The sequence below is a fragment of the Chelmon rostratus genome, chromosome 4 (assembly GCF_017976325.1).
Source record: "Chelmon rostratus isolate fCheRos1 chromosome 4, fCheRos1.pri, whole genome shotgun sequence".
Taxonomy (NCBI): Eukaryota; Metazoa; Chordata; class Actinopteri; order Chaetodontiformes; family Chaetodontidae; genus Chelmon; species Chelmon rostratus.
The window spans coordinates 28,617,202-28,635,794 of NC_055661.1; the positions used below are offsets into that span (position 1 = coordinate 28,617,202).

Genomic DNA, 18,593 nt, shown 5'->3' on the forward strand with positions numbered 1-18,593 from the left:
TTTGTTTGCTGTCTTTGTTCTTTTTATTTTGTGGGCTTTTTATGTTTTTACTCTTCAGTAAATAAAACAGAGTACAACCCCCAGTCCAAAAAAGTGAGACACAGAGAAACTTGCTAATCCTTTCTGACGTATACTCAATTTGATGCAGTACGGAGACAAATATTTAATGCCCGATCTCCTGATGTAAATTTCTTTTTCAAGTGGAACCTGGACAAGACGGCAGCACAAGAACATTATTACAACAAAGAGCATAAACACACTCAGACAGCTGTCATACACAACAAAAGAGTGCAGGAAAATGCAGTGAAGGTGCATTTTCCAAGACTCTGACATGCAGGATGGTCTGCAGTTTCATATTTTCAGGAGAACAATTTATAACTATTAATCAATCATTAATTACTCTGGATAATCTGGATCTGTAGATGTTTCCTCTTTAGCCTCTTAGTCTTGCAGGTTTGCCAGAAACGTCTCAATTTCTCCACACATTCGGTTTCTGTTTCTGTCTTTAATCCTCTCCAGAATTCTGATGCTACTCTCACGATAGAAAGAGTTTATCGGTATCTCTGCTGCTCTCATGTGATATTCTATTGACTTGTAGCTCTCCTTTTGAATGTAATTTACATATTTTGCATAGTAGTTGTAAAGCATCTGCAGCCCTTCAGGATCCAGATCACTCTCTAGCAGTTCCTCGTATATCTGGTCACCTTCAGCTTGGTGATCCGACTGTCCGTATATGCTTGCAAGGGCTATTTTTCTTTTAAGTGAAGAACGTGGGTAGAGGGAGATCACTTCTTTACAGAGCATGATTGCTCTGTTGACCATGCTGTGCTCCAGGGGATTGTCCCTGTGCAGAAACATCCTCATCTTGTAGCAGATTGCGGCACACCTCTTCAGATAACGTTCATCTGGATGTCTCTCCAGCACCTCCTCTGCCAAATCAATAGCCTCATCCATAGAGACATAGATTCTGTACAGCCTGAGTAATGGTTTGAGTCCGCTGTAGCTGCTGACGGGCTTTCTCAAAACCCTTCTGGCTAACGCACGTGCTTCATCTTGCACTTTTTGTCCTTTCTTAGCGCACGCCTCAAGGTAGAGAGCAGCAAGGTACAAGTTCTCTGGATCGTGTTCCTTGGCGATTTTCATTTTCTCCAAGACGCCATCCTCCAGCTCTTTGTTATGTCGGTTAGAAGCTCTGACTAACCCAATGACGTGGCTGGTGTGCCACTCCACCATGTCCGGCTGCATCCTGATGGCTCTCCGGAAGCAATCTGCAGCCAGCAGCTGTTTGTCCCCGCTGAACTTCATCAGGGTCCAGGCTTTTTCGGCGTAGATCTCCGGATGGGGCTCGTCCTGGAATGGAGACGGGTATTCATTCATCAGGGCGTCGACCTTTGACAGGTAAGCCTGACTCTCTCGTTGTTCTCCCAGGTGGTGGTGCAGCCAAGCCAGGTTCCCGTAGTTCACCACTAACCAGGGACCCTCATCTGAGACGGTGTTTCTCATCTGGCGGAAGGCCTCTGCAGCCCTGCTGAAGAAACGCCAGGCATCATCTGTGAACCCCAGCTGGCAGTGAATGTACCCCTGCAGGTTGTAAATGTGACCCAGCCAGCTGTATCCTTCCTCAGTGCCAATGTCCTCCAGCTTGTCCCTGACACGGAACAGTTTGGACCTGCTGGGGTCCAGATCCCAGGTGAAGTGACACTGCAGGGCCTCCAGTTTGGCCTCCTGGGTCGACTGACTATGAGCAGCACTGATTAGGTATGAGTAAGTAAGAGAAAGACGATGGAAAAGGTGGAATAAGGCAATAATGTGGGGTATAAAAGTAAGAAGACAGAAGAAAGTACCAAAGGAATCAGGGAAGAAACAAAATAATCTTTAATGTTTAACATATGAACGATGTTACTGAATACAAATATGACATGAAGAAGCCGACACTCACCTCATCATCCAGCTGTTGGTTTTCTGAATATGCATCTCTGGTTCCTGCTCTTTATGTACGCTGTCGCTTTTAGGTGCGGCACCATAAATTCAGTAATGTTCAACTTCTGCGGCCTTGTAAATGATCTCATCTTGAGTGCTGGATTTGGACTCAGTGGACTTTCTTTTCCCACTAATAGAAACCTGTCTGTGAAACTGAAAAAGCACGAGAAGTAATGACTCCACAGATCTGCATGGAGCTCAGATTATCTAGATTTTTCATTTTTTGAACAAATCCCAAGTCAATTCCAAGTCCTAGACTAGACTAGTTTTTTTTAGTCCTACAAAAGTAACACACCCTTCCCCAAAATTTATTCCCATTTAAAAATTCCAAACAAGGGGACAATTGGTAAATTTACTTGTTTTTTTTCATTATATTTGTTGCTCTCAAATAAACTTTATAACACTTAAAACCAAACTGATCAGCTGTGTCAACTGTGACACACTCATCTGTAAATGTTGTGCTGAATGTTTTGAGCACTCTTGTCGGTGTGTTGTTACGTCTGAATGTGAAAAATCTGAGGTTTCCTCTGTTTGCTGTCTGCACTGGCTCATGTCATTCAAAGTCTGTCTAGAGTCTGGAAAATAAAAGATCAATTCACTGCACGCTATTTTTTACAACAAAATTCTTTTTGCATGAGAAGGATGATGGATATCGAGTCATTCCAAATCAAAAGGCAAAAAGGCTGAAGTCTGAGTGAAATAGAGAGTCATAGGTGTTAGGGTCAAAGTCAAATTCAGTTTAGTCAAGTCTAAAGTCAAGAGTCTGACTTGAGTCTGTGTCATACAACCTGAGTCCATGCTTCTCTTTCTCTGTATAAAAACTGCACTGCGTCAACAGCTTTTCCCAGCCACATCAATGGGACCTCCATAGAAATGACTGTAGAATTTTTCAATGGAAAAAGACAGGGAATTCCATTTCCCATATAAGCTATTTGCATATTTATTTCCTACATAATACAGCTGCAAAGTGCATATTTAGGCTGTGGTAGTGAGCGTTAAAATGACTGAAGTCATTCAAATATATTTAACAGCAGACTTGTTCTGCCATAAGGAAACATAATTTGCATTACAGGTTTCTTTTGATGGAGTCATGTGCCACGTCCGTAGCCCTACAGCGTTAAGCCTACCACTTATTGTTATCATATTGTGCTTTATTTGTTAATTATGATCTTTATTGATAATAAAGTATGCCTGGTCATTAATTTTCTTTCAAGGGTAATGAATTGAGGGAGTGGTGGTGGTTTGGCTTTAAACAAGCGAGGAGAGACGTCATTTCTGGCCAAGTGGAACATTTGGGAAATAAGATGAAAAAGATATTCACACTCTTGGAGGACTCTCTGTAGTTAAACGACCTTGTGGGGTTTTTTAAAGATCGCCGGTCATTTACCTTTCAAGAAGCAAATATTCACCTCTGTAACTCGTATAATGATAACAGCTCTCTCAAAAAAATGAATGATGACTGAGGTAATTTCTTATTTGCTCTGTTAGGTTCAGTAACGAGCCTAACAGCGTTGATGCTACAAAAAACCGCAGAAGAAGAACATGGAGGTGGAATCTTTTAAGAGAAGAAGAAACTCGGTGACGTAATTTGTCGTGCGACAGCGACACCGTGCATGTAGCATGTAGCATGTTGCAGCAGTTACAAGCGACTTTGCGGGATTTTGCTAATCGCTGCGAAATTAAAGCGACAATGTGAGTTTTACTGACGACTGTGTGAGGAGTCATGTTGCTATCTCAACAGAAAAAAGACAACTGGAGTGTGTGAAAGTGCGGCGCAGTGAGCTACAAGTACACAGTCACTTCGCTGGTGTAAAAACAGTCAGCTAGCTACCGTTAGCCGAAGTTGGTGATTAGCTAACTTTATTTCTGACCCGTGTCGTGCTTTGTTTGTTTTTCAGATGACGATGTGACAGCCAGCCGTGTCTCGGTGCTGTTGTGGAGCAGTGCATGTCCCAGCGGCAGGAGGTGGAGGAGGGCAGGCGGAGGGTCTGAGCTCTGTGTCGGCGGCTGTCGGTCTCCGGGATGGAGACCTGGACCCCCAATCCCCGAGCCAAGCCTTTCATCCCCCGCCAACAAAGAAGCTTGTACCTCACCTGGAAATACAAACTGACCAACAAGAGGACGATTCGTCGGTTCTGTCAGGTGAGTCAAGTCACTGTTGATGGTTTGTGTTGCTGCAGCAGCAGCAGCAGCACAGGAAGGTCCCATTGACCGACTGTCTGCAGGACATCCTGCGCTTTCATGCAAATATATTAAAAACACAGCACTAAGGTAGTTTTTTCTTCTTTCCCACGTGGTTTTGGATTCACTAAACCATTTTAGCATCTTTAACATTTCAGCTGCCCAAAATTGAAGCTCCACTCTGTAACTGTTTTTTTGTCTTTTCAAAGTATAAGTTACAGCAAACATCACTGCTTCCAGACTCATTCATGTTTTCATCTTTGTTTTCAGCCTTTGTTCAGTCATGTGTTGGGGAAGGTTTTAATAACTATAACCTGAAGTCCCAAGCAACTACACGTAAGACAGCTAATCTTGCCATGTCATGGACACCTCTGTAGCTTTCCTTTTAATGTCTCTGGTCGTGATGGGACGTTTTCACAATGTTAGAAATTAATGAGCCAGACGGTTGTCATTGTAAGAGGTGAATGCTTTCACATTCTGTGATGGACATGTACAGTTGGAGCTCCATACAGACATACAGCGCCCAACATTAACCTCCATGTCCAACAGAACTAGGAAATCCTGACGAGGAAAAAAATAAGGTCAGATTAGGTTTAACACAGTGTTTTTTTTTTGTTTTTTTTTTGTCCTGCTTCCACAGGCTGGCGCTGTGCTGTTTCTGCTGATAACTGTAATCGTCAACATCAAACTCATCTTGGACACGAGAAGAGTAGCTAATGAAGATGCAGCAGCTCAAGAATATGGTGAGAAATGTGTCCAGAAGAAAGGTGGTTACTGTGTCTTTGTGTGGCCAAGTCATCAGCTTTTCACCTCGAAGTTTAACCTCCTTAAACAGACAAATATTCACATGGTGCTTTTGATAAAAGACGTTGTTGGCCAGTAGTGTATAGACCTGAGAAATAACATCTCATCCCTCAACGTTTGGTATGTCCATAAGGCTTGTGGCAGATTTCTCTCTAACAATTGGCATTCCAATAAGACGTGAAAGAAATATTACTGTAGTATTACTTCAGGTAGGCAAGGTTTTTACAATCAAATTAGCCTTCCCTAAATCTGTAACCACTTAAACTCATGATTACCTTATTTTCCCCTTAGGGTAAGTAATACATTTAGTTTCTTTTAGCTGGTCCAAACTCTTTGGAAACTTGGAATGTGTTTTCTAGAAGTTTGAACAATGATTTGTCTCAATATGAGATGTAGTCGAACTGTGTGTGGGCCAGACAGATAAAAACGGTTTTAACAAAGTATAAATCTGACCTTTCATAGAGGACGCAATACCCAACATGGAGACACCACGCAGGCCGTCTAATCGACGCAAGGTCCTGGACATTGAGGTGTACTCCAGCCGCTCCAAGGTCTACGTGGCAGTGGACGGCACCACGGTGAGTTCAACCGGTTGATTGACTGAATGACTGGCGTCCGATTAAAGGATAGCTTTCGTTTTTTACAACCTGGATCTTATTTGTAACATTAAATACGACCATTTACTCACCCAGACAACTTTGGTGGCATTTGGAGTCGTTTTGAAGAAATTAGCCCCAGAGGAGCGGCGCGTATATCCGTATAATGCGAGTACTCGGGGCATCCATGCGCAGCCTCTATATAACGCATAATCTGCAGAAACTCGTTCATATTCCAATATTTTGTTATGATATGCTGGTGCTATTCCCCTCTGAGCCCGAGCTCACATTATACGGATATACGCGCCGCTCCTCTGGGGCTAATTTCTTCAAAACGACTCCAAATGCCATCAAAGTTGTCTGGGTGAGTAAACGGGCGTATTTAATGCTACGAATAAGGTCCAGGTTGTAAAAAACGAAAGTTATCCTTTAAATCAATAATTCTGGTTTAATTCGCATTGGGTCATTTTTTGTCATTTCTAATTTAAATTGGTATTAATGAAGAGATCTGGGAATGCAGCAGTGTTGCTAAAGGAAGTCTGATGAGGCGAGTTGGAAGCAAACCTCCAGGTTAACCAGACTTGTGTTTTAAACATCTGTCTCAGTTTACAGGCAAACATTCAGCTTCAACTTGGATAGTTAGACGGCAGTGTTTCCCACAGATTTTAATCCTGCTTAATTCTCCACACACCCACCCTGAAGCGAGAGGGTGCATCAAACCCGAGTACAGTAAAAAGACAAAACAAGCTACACAAAGAAGTTCAGACAGTTCTAAACGTATGTATGAAGTAGCAGGTTTATACACTGATCAGCCACAACATTAACACCCCTGACATGTTACAACACAATGCTGTGATTGGATTTTAGACCATCCACCTAAACACCACAGCAGACCAAGTGCACCCCCTCATGGCTGCGGCATTCCCTGGTGGCAGTGCTGAGTGACGTACTCACCCCAAATCTCACATGGTTTGAAAGATTTATGTAACTGTAACTGTGGTTTCGCTTCCTGGAACTTTGTACCAGAGATAATTTGTAAAATTGTAAATTGTAAAATGCACATCTTTCTTATTTCCTGCAGGTGTTGGAGGATGACATGCGGGAGCAGGGCAGAGGCATCCATGTGATAGTTCTCAACCAGGCAACTGTAAGTATTTAAATTTGTAAATGTTAACAAGTGACTTCCTTCATTTCAGATTTGTAGCTTTTATCTGTTTGTAATATTTGTTGAGACGTCTTTCATCCGTTGTTTGGCTGGAAATCTTTATATTTGTGGTAATGAAAGTGTCTCACAGTCTCATTCTAATAAACAGAATTTCTTCTGTAGTGGAAGAAAATTAAACACACAGAGCCAAAAGCAGTGATTTTTTTTTTTTTTAATTAATTGGGGTCAAATCAGAAAGGTCAGATAAATTGTGTGTGTGTCTGTGTCTCAGGGTCATGTGATGGCCAAGAGGATATTTGACACCTACTCTCCTCATGAGGATGAAGCGATGATCCTCTTCCTCAACATGGTGACCCGGGGTCGAGTCCTCATCTTCACCATAAAGGTCAGTCGCTGCCGCTGTCTCAGTGATGGATTGCACATGAGATATTCATGTTACATTCATGCATCATACAGACAAATTATAGTGGGGGAACGTGTGTTTGTGCTGCAGGACGAGGGCACGTTCCACCTGAAGGATGCTGCGAAGAACCTGCTGAAGAGCCTGGGCAGCCAGGTGTCTCTCAACCTCAGCTGGAGAGACATGTGGACTCTGGTGGTGAAGAAAGGAGGTAGAGGAACAAACCTTCACTTTTAGATAGATGTGATTTGCTGATGTTTCGAGATCTCCAACTTCTGCCTCCACTATAAAACAATGGAGGTTTGTTTGTGTGCAGCTTGCTTTTTTCACTCATGCTTCCTACTGTTGCGCTCTCCCTTTTGCTGCTGTAACACTGCAAACTTCCCTGATTAATAAAGGATGATCTCCTGACGAAGGACAGACAGATTGTTGTTGTGATAAAGTTGTACAATCAGTGTTCACAGTGTTCTGTTGTCTGACAAGCCTCAAAAATAAGTCTGTTACTCAAACTAACATTTTTGGATCAAGTGATAGCAGCACACTTGCACCAGTGCAGCCCTTTATGTGTTTGTAATGTTTTATACTTGAAGTTTCATCAACTTGCTTCACTTGTATGAGTTTACCTGTTTCGACCTGCTGGCTTTATGTGTTTGTGTGTGTTTTGGGGTTACAGGTCAGGTGTATGGAGAGAAGCACTCAAAGTCTCCAGCTCTGTCCACCTGGGGAGACCCAGTGCTGCTGAAGACTGAGGTGCAGCTCACCGCCTCTGAAGGTAAGATGCAGCACAAGTATCCTCGGACCAGTGTCAAATATGTCTAACTGCCGAAGTCAGGGCTACACCTGCCCGCCTGCTAGCGCCGGAAGATTTCTTATGATGTCTAACAGCCTGAATGTGGCGGTCCGTCCTGCAGAGGCAGAGTGCCACTGGGCAGACACTGAGCTGAACAGGAGGAGGAAGATCTTCTGCAGCAAAGTGGAAGGATACGGCAGCATCTGCAGCTGCAAAGACCCAGCGCCCATCGAGTTCAACCCTGACCCTGTAAGACCCTCAGCAGGACCCTTCACTTTCACTGCTTGGCCATTTTTCAGTCCGGTCGTTTTAGCCGGAACTAAAACTAGAGAGTTAGGCCTGACATGTTTTTGAGTCTTAATTTAATCTTAATTTATTCATATGGCCACTTTACTGTTTCAAGACCGTGAACCTTTAACATCCTTTGAACAAACCAGTTAGTTTGGTGGAGTCTCTTACTGTTTGACAGAGCTAGGTTTATGCTAAGCTAAGCTGACCAGCTGCTGACAGTAGCTTCATATTTACCGAACAGATACATCTTATTATCTTAAATAAAACTCAGCTTGAGGACATCACAGCGTGAACCTGACAGTGAGTTTGGTTTTCTCACTGTTCTCTTCCTCCAGCTGCCCATCAATAATGTCTTCAGTGTCCCAGTGGCCGTCATCGCAGGGAACAGACCCAACTATCTTTACAGGTAAGATCTGAACACCAATGGCACAACTGATCTGAAGGGTTCTAAAGCTCAGTTCTCTGTTTCCAACCACACACAGCAGGAACAATGGAGCTCTTTAATTTTCACTTTGCATCTATAAGAATATTTGCACTTATTTGTTGGTATTTCATAGATAAACTCCATTTCAGCATTTTAGTTTTGCCCTTAAACAAATGAAGATAAATGTGGCGCACAGACAGTAAGTATTCCTCGCTGCTTTACTTGACATTTGAAATTGATTGTACAGAAAATAACTGCAGTTTATAAACAGAGTGACTGCTGTAATGAGCTGCTATTGTGAAAGCAGGATGAAAAAAGATGGCCGCCCCTCCCCTACAAATATATTTGTTCTTAATGTGACGGGATTTTACAATGTCGCTGTTCACCTTTTGCTAAAGTGAAACAAATTGCAGTCATACGCTGATGCAGTTTCCCTCATTTGTCTCGTGCGCCTGAGAGATGATCACAACCGTTTGTCATCTGTCTCCAGGATGCTGAGGTCACTTCTTTCAGCTCATGGCGTCAACCCGCAGATGATCACAGTCTTCATCGATGGATATTATGAGGTACCAGGTTTTTAGTTTAGTCTTTTGTCATTTCCATCCGGTGTAGGTGGTGGTCAGTGCTGCACTTACGCTAACGTTATGCTAATATAGTATATCTGAAAACCTCTATCTATCAATATGATCACAAGAGGTGGGATCACTTCAGGCAGTGGGACCTCTCTCAGTCTCTGCTGATCAGGTTCCACAGTAAAACCCTGGAAGGTATCAGAGTGTTGCTGCTGTTTGCTGCACTACTGGTGACTTGATAAACAACTGTTTCTGTGTGTGCTTGTGACCCAGGAGCCCATGGATGTCGTAGAGCTGTTTGGACTGAAGGGGGTTCAACACACACCCATCAGCATCAAGAACGCCAGAGTGTCTCAGGTAAACGTCACTGAGCTCCTCTCTCGGATATCCTCAGGTTCAGAAGGGAGAGCCACCAGGACTCTTTGCTTCCACCGTGTGCATGACTCTGACTCTGAGCTGAGATGTTAGTTACTGAGTGTTTGGAGGTTCAGCCTTATTTCATGTCAGTAAAGTGGGACCTCCAGCAGCTCTGCTTCTGTTTCTATTGTGCAAACCAACCGTCTGTCTCTGCTCTGTCGCAGCACTACAAGGCGAGTCTGACTGCAACCTTCAACCTTCACCCAGTGAGTTCTTTGGGTTCCTTTTATCAAGACAAACGACAAAAGTCACTTGTTCACGTCACTGATTAGTGAGCTGTGTGTGCGTGTGTGTGTGTGCGTGCGTGTGTGGTTGGTTTAAGTGACTGCACTGACCCAGCATGTGTTATTCTTTGCTTCCTTCCAGGATTCCAACTTTGCCATCGTCCTAGAAGAAGACCTGGACATCTCCATCGACTTCTTCAGGTAAGTCCTCCAGAATGCACAACCACGACTAAAGATGAGTCATTATTGTATATGTGAGTGAAAAATCAGCAGATTCATTAATTAAAAAAAAACAAAAAACAAAAAAAATTGTTGCAACCTGAAAAGTTGTTTAACTTTGCTTCCCTTTATGTCATGTGTTCTCTTGATAATTGACAAGAATAAAATCTAAAATAAAGAGCAAGAAAATAAATTTATATTATTATTATTATATTTAAGTTTGCTTTGGCCTGGACGTCACAGTATGAACAGAGAGGGCCCATAAACTCTCCCAGCTGCCAGAATCACCACTAGGTGGCAGTAGATCCACAGAGATTCAGCTGCTGTTGGCAGCCTTCCTTTGTTGGACAGACCTGCCTTTGAACTGTATGTTTGCTGCTGTAAAAGCTCCAGCTTCCCTCCTGGGCTGATCGACCTGTTTGAAGCAGCGACTTCAAATAGTTTAGAAGCACTCGCTCGGTTTTAATGCCGGTTTGCTCTCAGTTAGAGATTTCTGAAAACCAAAGCGTGGCCTCCTGCTGATAAAAGCAGACCTGTTGTTTTTTGTTTGCTGCTCTAAACTCTTCAGACGATAGAAATGTGAAATTACTTTACCTTACTATCTAGGTTTGAAATTCATTTAAAGATTTATGATTTGTTCAGTTTTCTTTTGTCAGAATAAGTTTCTTCAGCCAACCCAGTGCTTCCCTCCAGAACACAAACTAGTTTACTGACTTTATACTGACCTGCAGGGTCCAGGTAAAGCTGACACAGAGGAAGCTTGGTCCCAGTGAAACAAGCTCTTCATGTTAGTCCACAGAATTACATTTTCAATAGTGTTTCCAACTGTCGTGTTGCTGAGTGCAGTGACATTAATACTGATGCAGCTGCTTTTAACTGCACTAATATTGTTGCTGCTTTGCTGTTTTTTTTGCAGTTTCCTGAGTCAGACCATCCACCTGTTGAATGAGGATGACAGCCTGTACTGTATCTCAGCTTGGAATGACCAGGTGACTTAAACTCATCCTCCACTCTGCTTGTGTCCATCTCATGTATCCGTCTCTTTGTCGTGACTTGTGAGATGCAGGTGAGTGTGCATGCATGTGTCTTTATCCAGGGACAGTTGCATGGCTGACGTCTGAATGTCTGGACCTCCCTGGTGGTTTTAGGATTGTTACGTGACCTTAACAATAGAACATGTGATGAGGTGATCTATCAGTTTTCTTTTAACCTGAGGGTGTAACATAACCACAAGGTCTGTTGTCTTGTTCTATCATCCCAAACATAAAACAGCTGAACACGTCCCCTGCTCTGGTTTCTCTCCTACACCATTTTTGCACCAAAGTTGGTGCAACTTTTTTTTACCTGCTTAAATAAGCCAGTTAACTCCTCTCCTATTACCGGCAGAGGAATTTGCCTTTTTTTCCTGGTGTGTCACATTCAACATCACGAACATGCTGGAAAACAGAACAGTAGGAAGCAGCATGGAGGCCAGTGACATTGACGTTCCCATAGACAAAAAAATTTATTTACATGCCAGCACCCAGAACTTGACTGCGTGTCATAGCATCACACCGGAAAAGGGGTGAAAATTAGCATGACTGGAGCTGATAAGTGCCTGTGATTACTGCAGAGTCATTTGACCATGTAATGAATGCTGTTGGTACCTTTCCCACTGGTGACAAAAGCCAGATGTTAGTGGGTGTTGGTGAGTTTTTTGTCTAGTGTGAAAGGAGTAGGAGTTGTATTTTCCACCTGTCCAGACGTCTCATTCTGTTCCCCTGGATGACCTGCAGGAAGAATTGATGCCTGCAGGAAAGTTTCTTGTGTTACTGACAGCTGCTGCTGCTGCTGCTGCTGCTCTTGCTCTTGTTGCACAGGGCTATGAGCACACCGCGGAGGACCCGGCCCTGCTGTACAGAGTGGAGAGCATGCCCGGCCTGGGCTGGGTGCTGAAGAAGAGCCTCTACAAGGATGAACTGGAGCCAAAGTGGCCGACACCTGAAAAGGTCCAGGATTTATCTCTTCTGTATCTAAACATTTTAACTCGTGCTTCTGGATATTTTCCTACAAGTTACAAGTTGTCCATATTTTACGTCCCTACTGACTGAAGCTAGTCCATCAGGATCATTCAGTCAGACCAAAACAGACCTGTAAGCAGAATAAATGTTAGACCTGTATTCAGGTTTAGGTCTATCATGTGTGCTACTGCAGATGCGAGCTGGGACAAACACTGTAGCATCCCTAGAGCTGATAGCTTGTTGGTCAAAAAGCGTTTGTCCTCATGAAAAGCTGTTTTGTGAGCTTTGGTGTTGAATGTTGGTCGTCTGGATTCATGGTGACTGTCGACTGTGATGGATTATGTATCTATTGCCGTAAAGTTTTCCATATCTGGAGGTTGATTTAAAGATGGCATGATTTGTGTGTCTTGTAGCTGTGGGATTGGGACATGTGGATGCGAATGCCGGAGCAGAGGAAAGGCCGAGAGTGCATCATCCCCGACGTGTCCCGCAGTTACCACTTCGGCATCATTGGCCTCAACATGAACGGATATTTCCACGTGAGATCTGACAGGAAATAAACTCCGTGTAGTAAAACCATGCGAGGCGGAGTCATTTCTGATCATGTTTTCTGCCTCTGTCCTCTCTGTCTCATAGGAGGTCTACTTCAAGAAGCACAAGTTCAACACTGTTCCCAACGTGCAGCTGAGGAGTGTTGACAGGTGTGTACACCCAGGTCACGTGATCTCTGCTGACTCACGTGCTGTTTTCGTATTGTGAGCTCTTGAACTGTGTGTGGAAACAGATTGACAGTCTTGGTATTTGCTCTTCACAGCTTAAAGAAGGATGCTTATGAAGTGGAGATCCAGAACCTGCTGAAGTGAGTGAGATTCAGGCGAGACGCTGCTGGAAATGATTTGGAATACATTAAGAGAAAGTTGAGAAAGATGTGGCAGAGTTTCTGATGTTTGTGTGGTTTCAGGGAAGCAGAGGTGCTGGACCACACTAAGAACCCGTGTGAGGACTCGTTCCTGCCGGACTCTGAGGGAAAGACCTACGTCATGTTCATCAAGATGGAGTCAGAGACGGACACGTCAACCTGGACAGAGCTCGCCAAGGTACTCGGAGCAGGAGCGTCGGTTGGTGGACTTTAACAAGTCCACGTCAGTGCTCGTGCATACCAATTAACCAATTAACCATCATCTCCTCCTTCGGACCATTTGACTGCATGTTTATCATGGTCGTGTTCGTCCATTTTTGTCTTTTATTGCCTCTTCAGTATTTTGTCGTTATCTTAACTTTTGTTAATGAAATGAACCTTCACCATGAGCAACGGGATCATTCAGATCATTCTTGTCTGTCTGTCGTCTGCTCAGTGCCTCCATGTTTGGGACCTGGATGTTCGGGGATACCACAGAGGCCTGTGGCGGCTCTTCAGAAAGAGGAATCATGTCCTGGTGGTGGCCGTGCCGATCTCCCCATACTCGTAAGTAAAGCTCGAATTTCACACGTCCAGCTCAGCAGACACCCAGTGTAGTGTAAACCGAAGGGTGTGTATGTGCTCTGTCCAGTTTGAAGCATATTATGGCCATAACACCTTTATACAGGTGCAATACCTCAGGAACATCTTGTAATTTCTCACAGCAGTTTGGCTCCAGGTGGGGTCCAGGATAACACCTGGCCTGCATTGTTTGCCTATTGAAACAGACACATTAGCTACAGTCCTGCTGTGCACTAAAAGTGTTTAAGCAATGGTCACAGCCTAATGTGTCACTGCTGGAGAGATGGTCTTTTCAAAAAACTGGGCTGACTGTATCACAGGAAGATGGAAAATCTTTTAAACTGATGCTACATGAGCAGAGAAAATGGAGAAAAGGGGCTGTGGTGCTCCCTTTTGCTCAAATGGTAGAAAACCTACAGAAACCTAAATAATAATAATAATACATTTTATTTGTTAAAAGCACCTTTCAGGACTCTCAAGGACACTTTACATCACAAGAAATATCAAACAACAACAATACGATAAAACACAGTAAAATTAAATAAAATAAACAAGTGATAAAACAAATTAGTGTAAAATCAGAGTGACCAGTTGACCTCATGTAGAAAAAGTGAGTCTGAACAAATGCACTGCACCACCACTGCAGTCTCCAACTGGTGGGCGACATGCGGCTGTTTTCAAACAAGAAACAACACGGCGGCTGCCTGGTCGTACATCTAAACTTAAAAGATGTGTCTGACTCCCGTATTCTTTGTGTCTGTGCAGGCGTGCATGCAAAAACTGTAATCTGCAGTTCAAACAGCAGCCAGCATTGTTCATTTGCATATTCTGCTCAGATTGCAATGACACCAATCTGATAAGAGATCAGTTTCCTTTGCAAGTGTGAAAGTTGCAACATGTGAAGCTTAATATTATGGTTCAGCATGCAGCCATAGCTGAAGCAGCTTCCATATTAATATGACTGTTACAAAATGTTCTAATAAAGCTGCTGTACAAGAAACAGGAGAACTCCTGAAGTCCTAATGTTGCTCTTAGCAGAGCCCCTCCTCATTTCATGGAGGACAGACCCTCGTTAACTCATTGCAGTTATTGCCACCTCATGCTTTTTAGTCCCACTGTTTGTCTGCTTAAATGACTGCAGCCTGAAACTCTGCAGAAGTTGTTCACGGCGTCTTTTGCCTCAGCTTCAGAGTGGATGTTTCTGTCTTCTGTTGCCTCAAATGTAGTTTATTTGCAGTCAAGCAGCAACAACAATTCTTGATTTTTGTCTTGAAACATCTTTTCAGTCCCCCTGTCCAGCAGCAAACACGACAAATATGTCACAGTCTTTCCTTCTCTCGTCTTTTCCCACTGCCTGTCCACTCTGTCTCTGTCCTCCGTCTGTCCGTCTCTGTGTTTCATGACCAGTGTGAAGAAACCCGTCAGTGTCACTCCCGTTCACTTAGAGCCTCCGCCCAAAGAAGAGGGAGCGCCAGTGGAGCAGGTGTAGACCTGATGTTACACACACACACTTCAACCAGCCCAGGCCTTAACTCTTCTTCTCTCCACCAACAACCACTAATAATCCAGCCTGGGACCCACGACTGCAGAACTGACGTTCCTACATGTTGAACTTGTGTCAGAGAGGATATCTGGGAAATGGAGTCCTAATGTTTGCCTTTTTTAAGCGAAAGAGGGATTAACACTACAAACTGCACTACTAAATCCGCCCACAGCTTGAGGAGGAACGGCGATGCTCAAACCAGTGACCGACAACCAAAACACTATATATCTCGCTATATGACTGTCAACAGCTGTCCTTTTCTGTTTCCGTGACAACAGCGGGCTGATCCGCGGCCTGCTGACTTTCAGTTCACGCTGTGACGGTACAAACACACACTCGCCGCGATCGAGCCCGTTTTAGTTAGTTGTTTTTTTAACTACTGAGTGCTTTTGTACATACGTCTTAACTTATCGCTATTTATTTTACATCTGTCAATCAAAACGGAGTTCAAAGGTTTGTTTGCATTTTTTAAAAAGATCCACTTTTATCAAGATAAATGCATTTTTTAACGTTTACAGATAATGAAATAATAATGTATATACATGCCTATATCTATTTTTTGATGAAAAATGTAAAGGGTCGGCATATTTTTCAGCATTAGGTCTTGAGTCTGAGTGAAAGCGTTGATAACAGCCCTGTGGGTTTTTACTATTATTGACTGCGTCAGTTGTGTCTGATCGGGTTTCATGAGAGGACGTCAATGGTGGCTCAAAAATGAGAAATATTCACAGATTTAGCAACGTATACTCCAATTAATAATAGCAAGAACTGAAACACTGAAATAGATTATGTGTCCTCTGATGGTACCACACAGTGAAGCTCTACACTGACAAGTACAAACAGGAAGTACTTTTCGATATATATATTACATATCTTTGAAGTTTCAAAATCCAACATTTTCGACTGAATATACAAGATGAAGAAAGGTGGCTCCTTTTGTTTCTTATGTTTTTTTCTTTTTCTTCAGGAAAAGTGTTGTTTTGGTGTCAGTATTGAAAATGTTCAAAGGATGCACAGCTCTAACATTTCCACTACAAAATAAAAGTGGAGAATTACAAAAATGTATTCATTACAAATGTAAATTTAATACAGTATATGATTTTAGTGCCCGTTTTGTTTTTTAATGCTGCTTTATTCTTACAAGAAAAAAGGCGCTGCTCATTTGGCTGTGCTGGCTGTCGGCTCACTGCAGCGTTAAGTTTACTGTATGTTCCTGAAAGCAGCGTATGTGTGAATCTGTGAAAGACTCAACAAACAGACGTGACTATGAAGGTCCATTATTTCAACATAAACTCAAATATCTTTCAAAATAATGATCAGTTCTCGTTTTCTTGACTTATTTTCATGAGATAAATGATGTTTCTGTGCTTCTCATTGAATGTTAAAACCAGTTTTCCAAGACAACAGTTAATTATCTCATTATCTGGAGATTAAATTATAATAATTAATTTGGTTAGCTGAGCATCTCCAGTGTTTTCTTTGCTGAATGCATCTTTTTTTCCGACAACAGCGCCAAAATCCTGGATGAATAATTTCCCACCACAGTTTATCAAAAATGGATTAACAGGCAGGATCAATAATGAAATCCAAACAGTTTCTAAACAGGCAACAAGCGGTTTATAACACTGTTAACGTAGCTGTAAGCAAGCTTAGTTAGTTTTTTTAGTGTTTATTTCTGACTGATGATGCTGGTGCTGTAATCTGATTGGTCCAGCTTCTGTCATGACTTCAGTTCCATCGCTCACGCAGGCAGTTGACCAGCTGTTGGCCGACATTGTTGGCTGTTACCACCTGTGATTGAACGTTAGTCCACACATACACGGGTTTTTTTTCACAACGCAGCTTTTTCAACCCTTTTTTTGGTCTTTCGTCCACACACAAACACAGTTTTAGGTCTCAGAGGAAAACTCGTTCCAGGGGGAAGACATTCAGAGTCTTTGGCTTGTGTCGTTATCTCCTTTGTTAACGTGAGGAGGTTTAGTGCGATGGAGGATGTGGTCAAAATAGTGTAGGTGCAGGACTTGTTTTTCATGTTTATGCATAAACTTACATTTACTCTTTCACCGTAATTGGGGAGCAGAGGCGTCAGAATGCGCCACAGAGATCACTGTATGTAATCCAACATAAACCAGTCTGGACTAGCATCAGCATCATTTGATGCTCTGTTTGCCATCACCTCATTTAGAGCCATCACAGAGAGACGGCTGACAATAGCTAGCCCCGCTCTTTTCTGTAATGCAGAACAAGCGCAGCACTGAATGTGCTGAATGTAATGGGAAATAGTGCTAATGTTAGCAAGCTAGGCTAACTGACATCCACCTTCTGAGTGGACACTGGTTAGCCTAGCTTAGCAGCGTGGTGGTCTTCTGGACTGATGAATGTTGTAAAGGGAACAACACGCTGTGGGTTTGTGTCCAAACAACATTTAAACATATTGAAAGAGTCTCTGCTTACAACTAGATTATAGTGTTATAAATATTCATCCGTTGTTAATTTACTATTTAGAGATTGTAATTGGGGATCATAGAAACCCTTTCAGTGCCCTCGGCCGCTGTGTCCTGAACATGTCAAGTGAACAGTGTTTTTTTTATGTGTCACAAAGGCTCATTGTCATCACTTGCTTCGCGCTGGCTTAAACACTGTACCGACTAACTGAATGAGTGTGCGTGAGTCGCGTTTCAGCGCAGCTCGATCAGTATTTGCGGACTCGTTTGGTTTTGATGTGTTTGAGTCGTGTGTTCAGAAAACGTCATATTTAATACCTGCGGTCAGACGGTGCTACAGCCGTGTCGTGACTGATTTAACGTCTGTTTGTGTGAAACCAAAATTTCAGTTTGGTTTAAAGAAAACGAAGAACTAGAATCTGCCCACCTTTTAAACTACTTCTTCATTTCACTCTAGTTTTTGTTCGTGTGCGTCTCTTTGTGGAAGCGAGATGGTCAAACTAAATCTCGTCTCCTCAGCAATAAGCTTGATTTTGTTTAATGCTATGAGAAAATACTGGAGGGTACGTAGTTTGACAACGAGGATGTGTGAACGTACTGTAAGTTTCTGATGCAGTTTGACATACGTATGAGTTCCTTTATCTTTTGTCATGGAAATAAATAAAGATGTTTTTCCTGAGGACTCATTGTGGTGCTCCTTTTTTCATTTTGAGGCCTCACCCTACCGCATGTTGTTGAAATAATTCATACCGAAGGATTTATTATTAGTGCATATTATTCATGGAATAAACTTGGAGCTATTGTTATTCTTAGCTCAGATTTTTGTGCTGGTGTAGCCTTGTGCTGACTGCAGATTTCCCAAGAGGGCTGCAAGCAAAGCAACGGTGAGAGGAAGCGTTTGCAGCGAGGGAAATGTATGCAAATCTGCGGCGCTCGGTGGGTTTCTGCAGCCGCTGCGGTCTGCCAAGGACGAATGTGGCTTCCTGCCCTTTCAGCTCTGACTTTCATAACCTGTGATGTAATAAAGCAGAAAAGCTTTGGCTCCGGGGCTCCTGTACATCGT

The 18,593-nt window shown here is 42.9% G+C and overlaps 2 protein-coding genes across 2 annotated transcripts; one reads left to right on the plus strand and one right to left on the minus strand.

The window, feature by feature from the left end:
* Positions 1 to 441: 441 nt before the first annotated feature.
* Positions 442 to 4,857, minus strand: LOC121605391 (interferon-induced protein with tetratricopeptide repeats 1-like). The gene is made up of 2 exons (XM_041935283.1): positions 4,844 to 4,857; positions 442 to 1,738 (listed from the first exon to the last, which is right to left on the minus strand). The coding sequence occupies exons 1-2, from the start codon at positions 4,852 to 4,854 to the stop codon at positions 442 to 444; spliced, it is 1,308 nt and encodes a 435-aa protein (XP_041791217.1). The 5' UTR covers positions 4,855 to 4,857.
* pomgnt1 (protein O-linked mannose N-acetylglucosaminyltransferase 1 (beta 1,2-)) lies at positions 3,580 to 18,204 on the plus strand. The gene is made up of 22 exons (XM_041935282.1): positions 3,580 to 3,672; positions 3,879 to 4,122; positions 4,802 to 4,904; positions 5,428 to 5,543; positions 6,643 to 6,708; positions 6,998 to 7,111; positions 7,220 to 7,337; positions 7,800 to 7,898; positions 8,038 to 8,165; positions 8,543 to 8,613; positions 9,122 to 9,197; positions 9,477 to 9,560; positions 9,785 to 9,826; positions 9,987 to 10,045; positions 10,980 to 11,052; positions 11,923 to 12,051; positions 12,477 to 12,602; positions 12,700 to 12,764; positions 12,878 to 12,922; positions 13,025 to 13,160; positions 13,419 to 13,528; positions 14,951 to 18,204. Exons 2-22 carry the CDS (start codon positions 4,003 to 4,005, stop codon positions 15,030 to 15,032), a joined length of 1,962 nt encoding a protein of 653 aa, XP_041791216.1. The 5' UTR covers positions 3,580 to 3,672; positions 3,879 to 4,002; the 3' UTR covers positions 15,033 to 18,204.
* Positions 18,205 to 18,593: the final 389 nt, after the last annotated feature.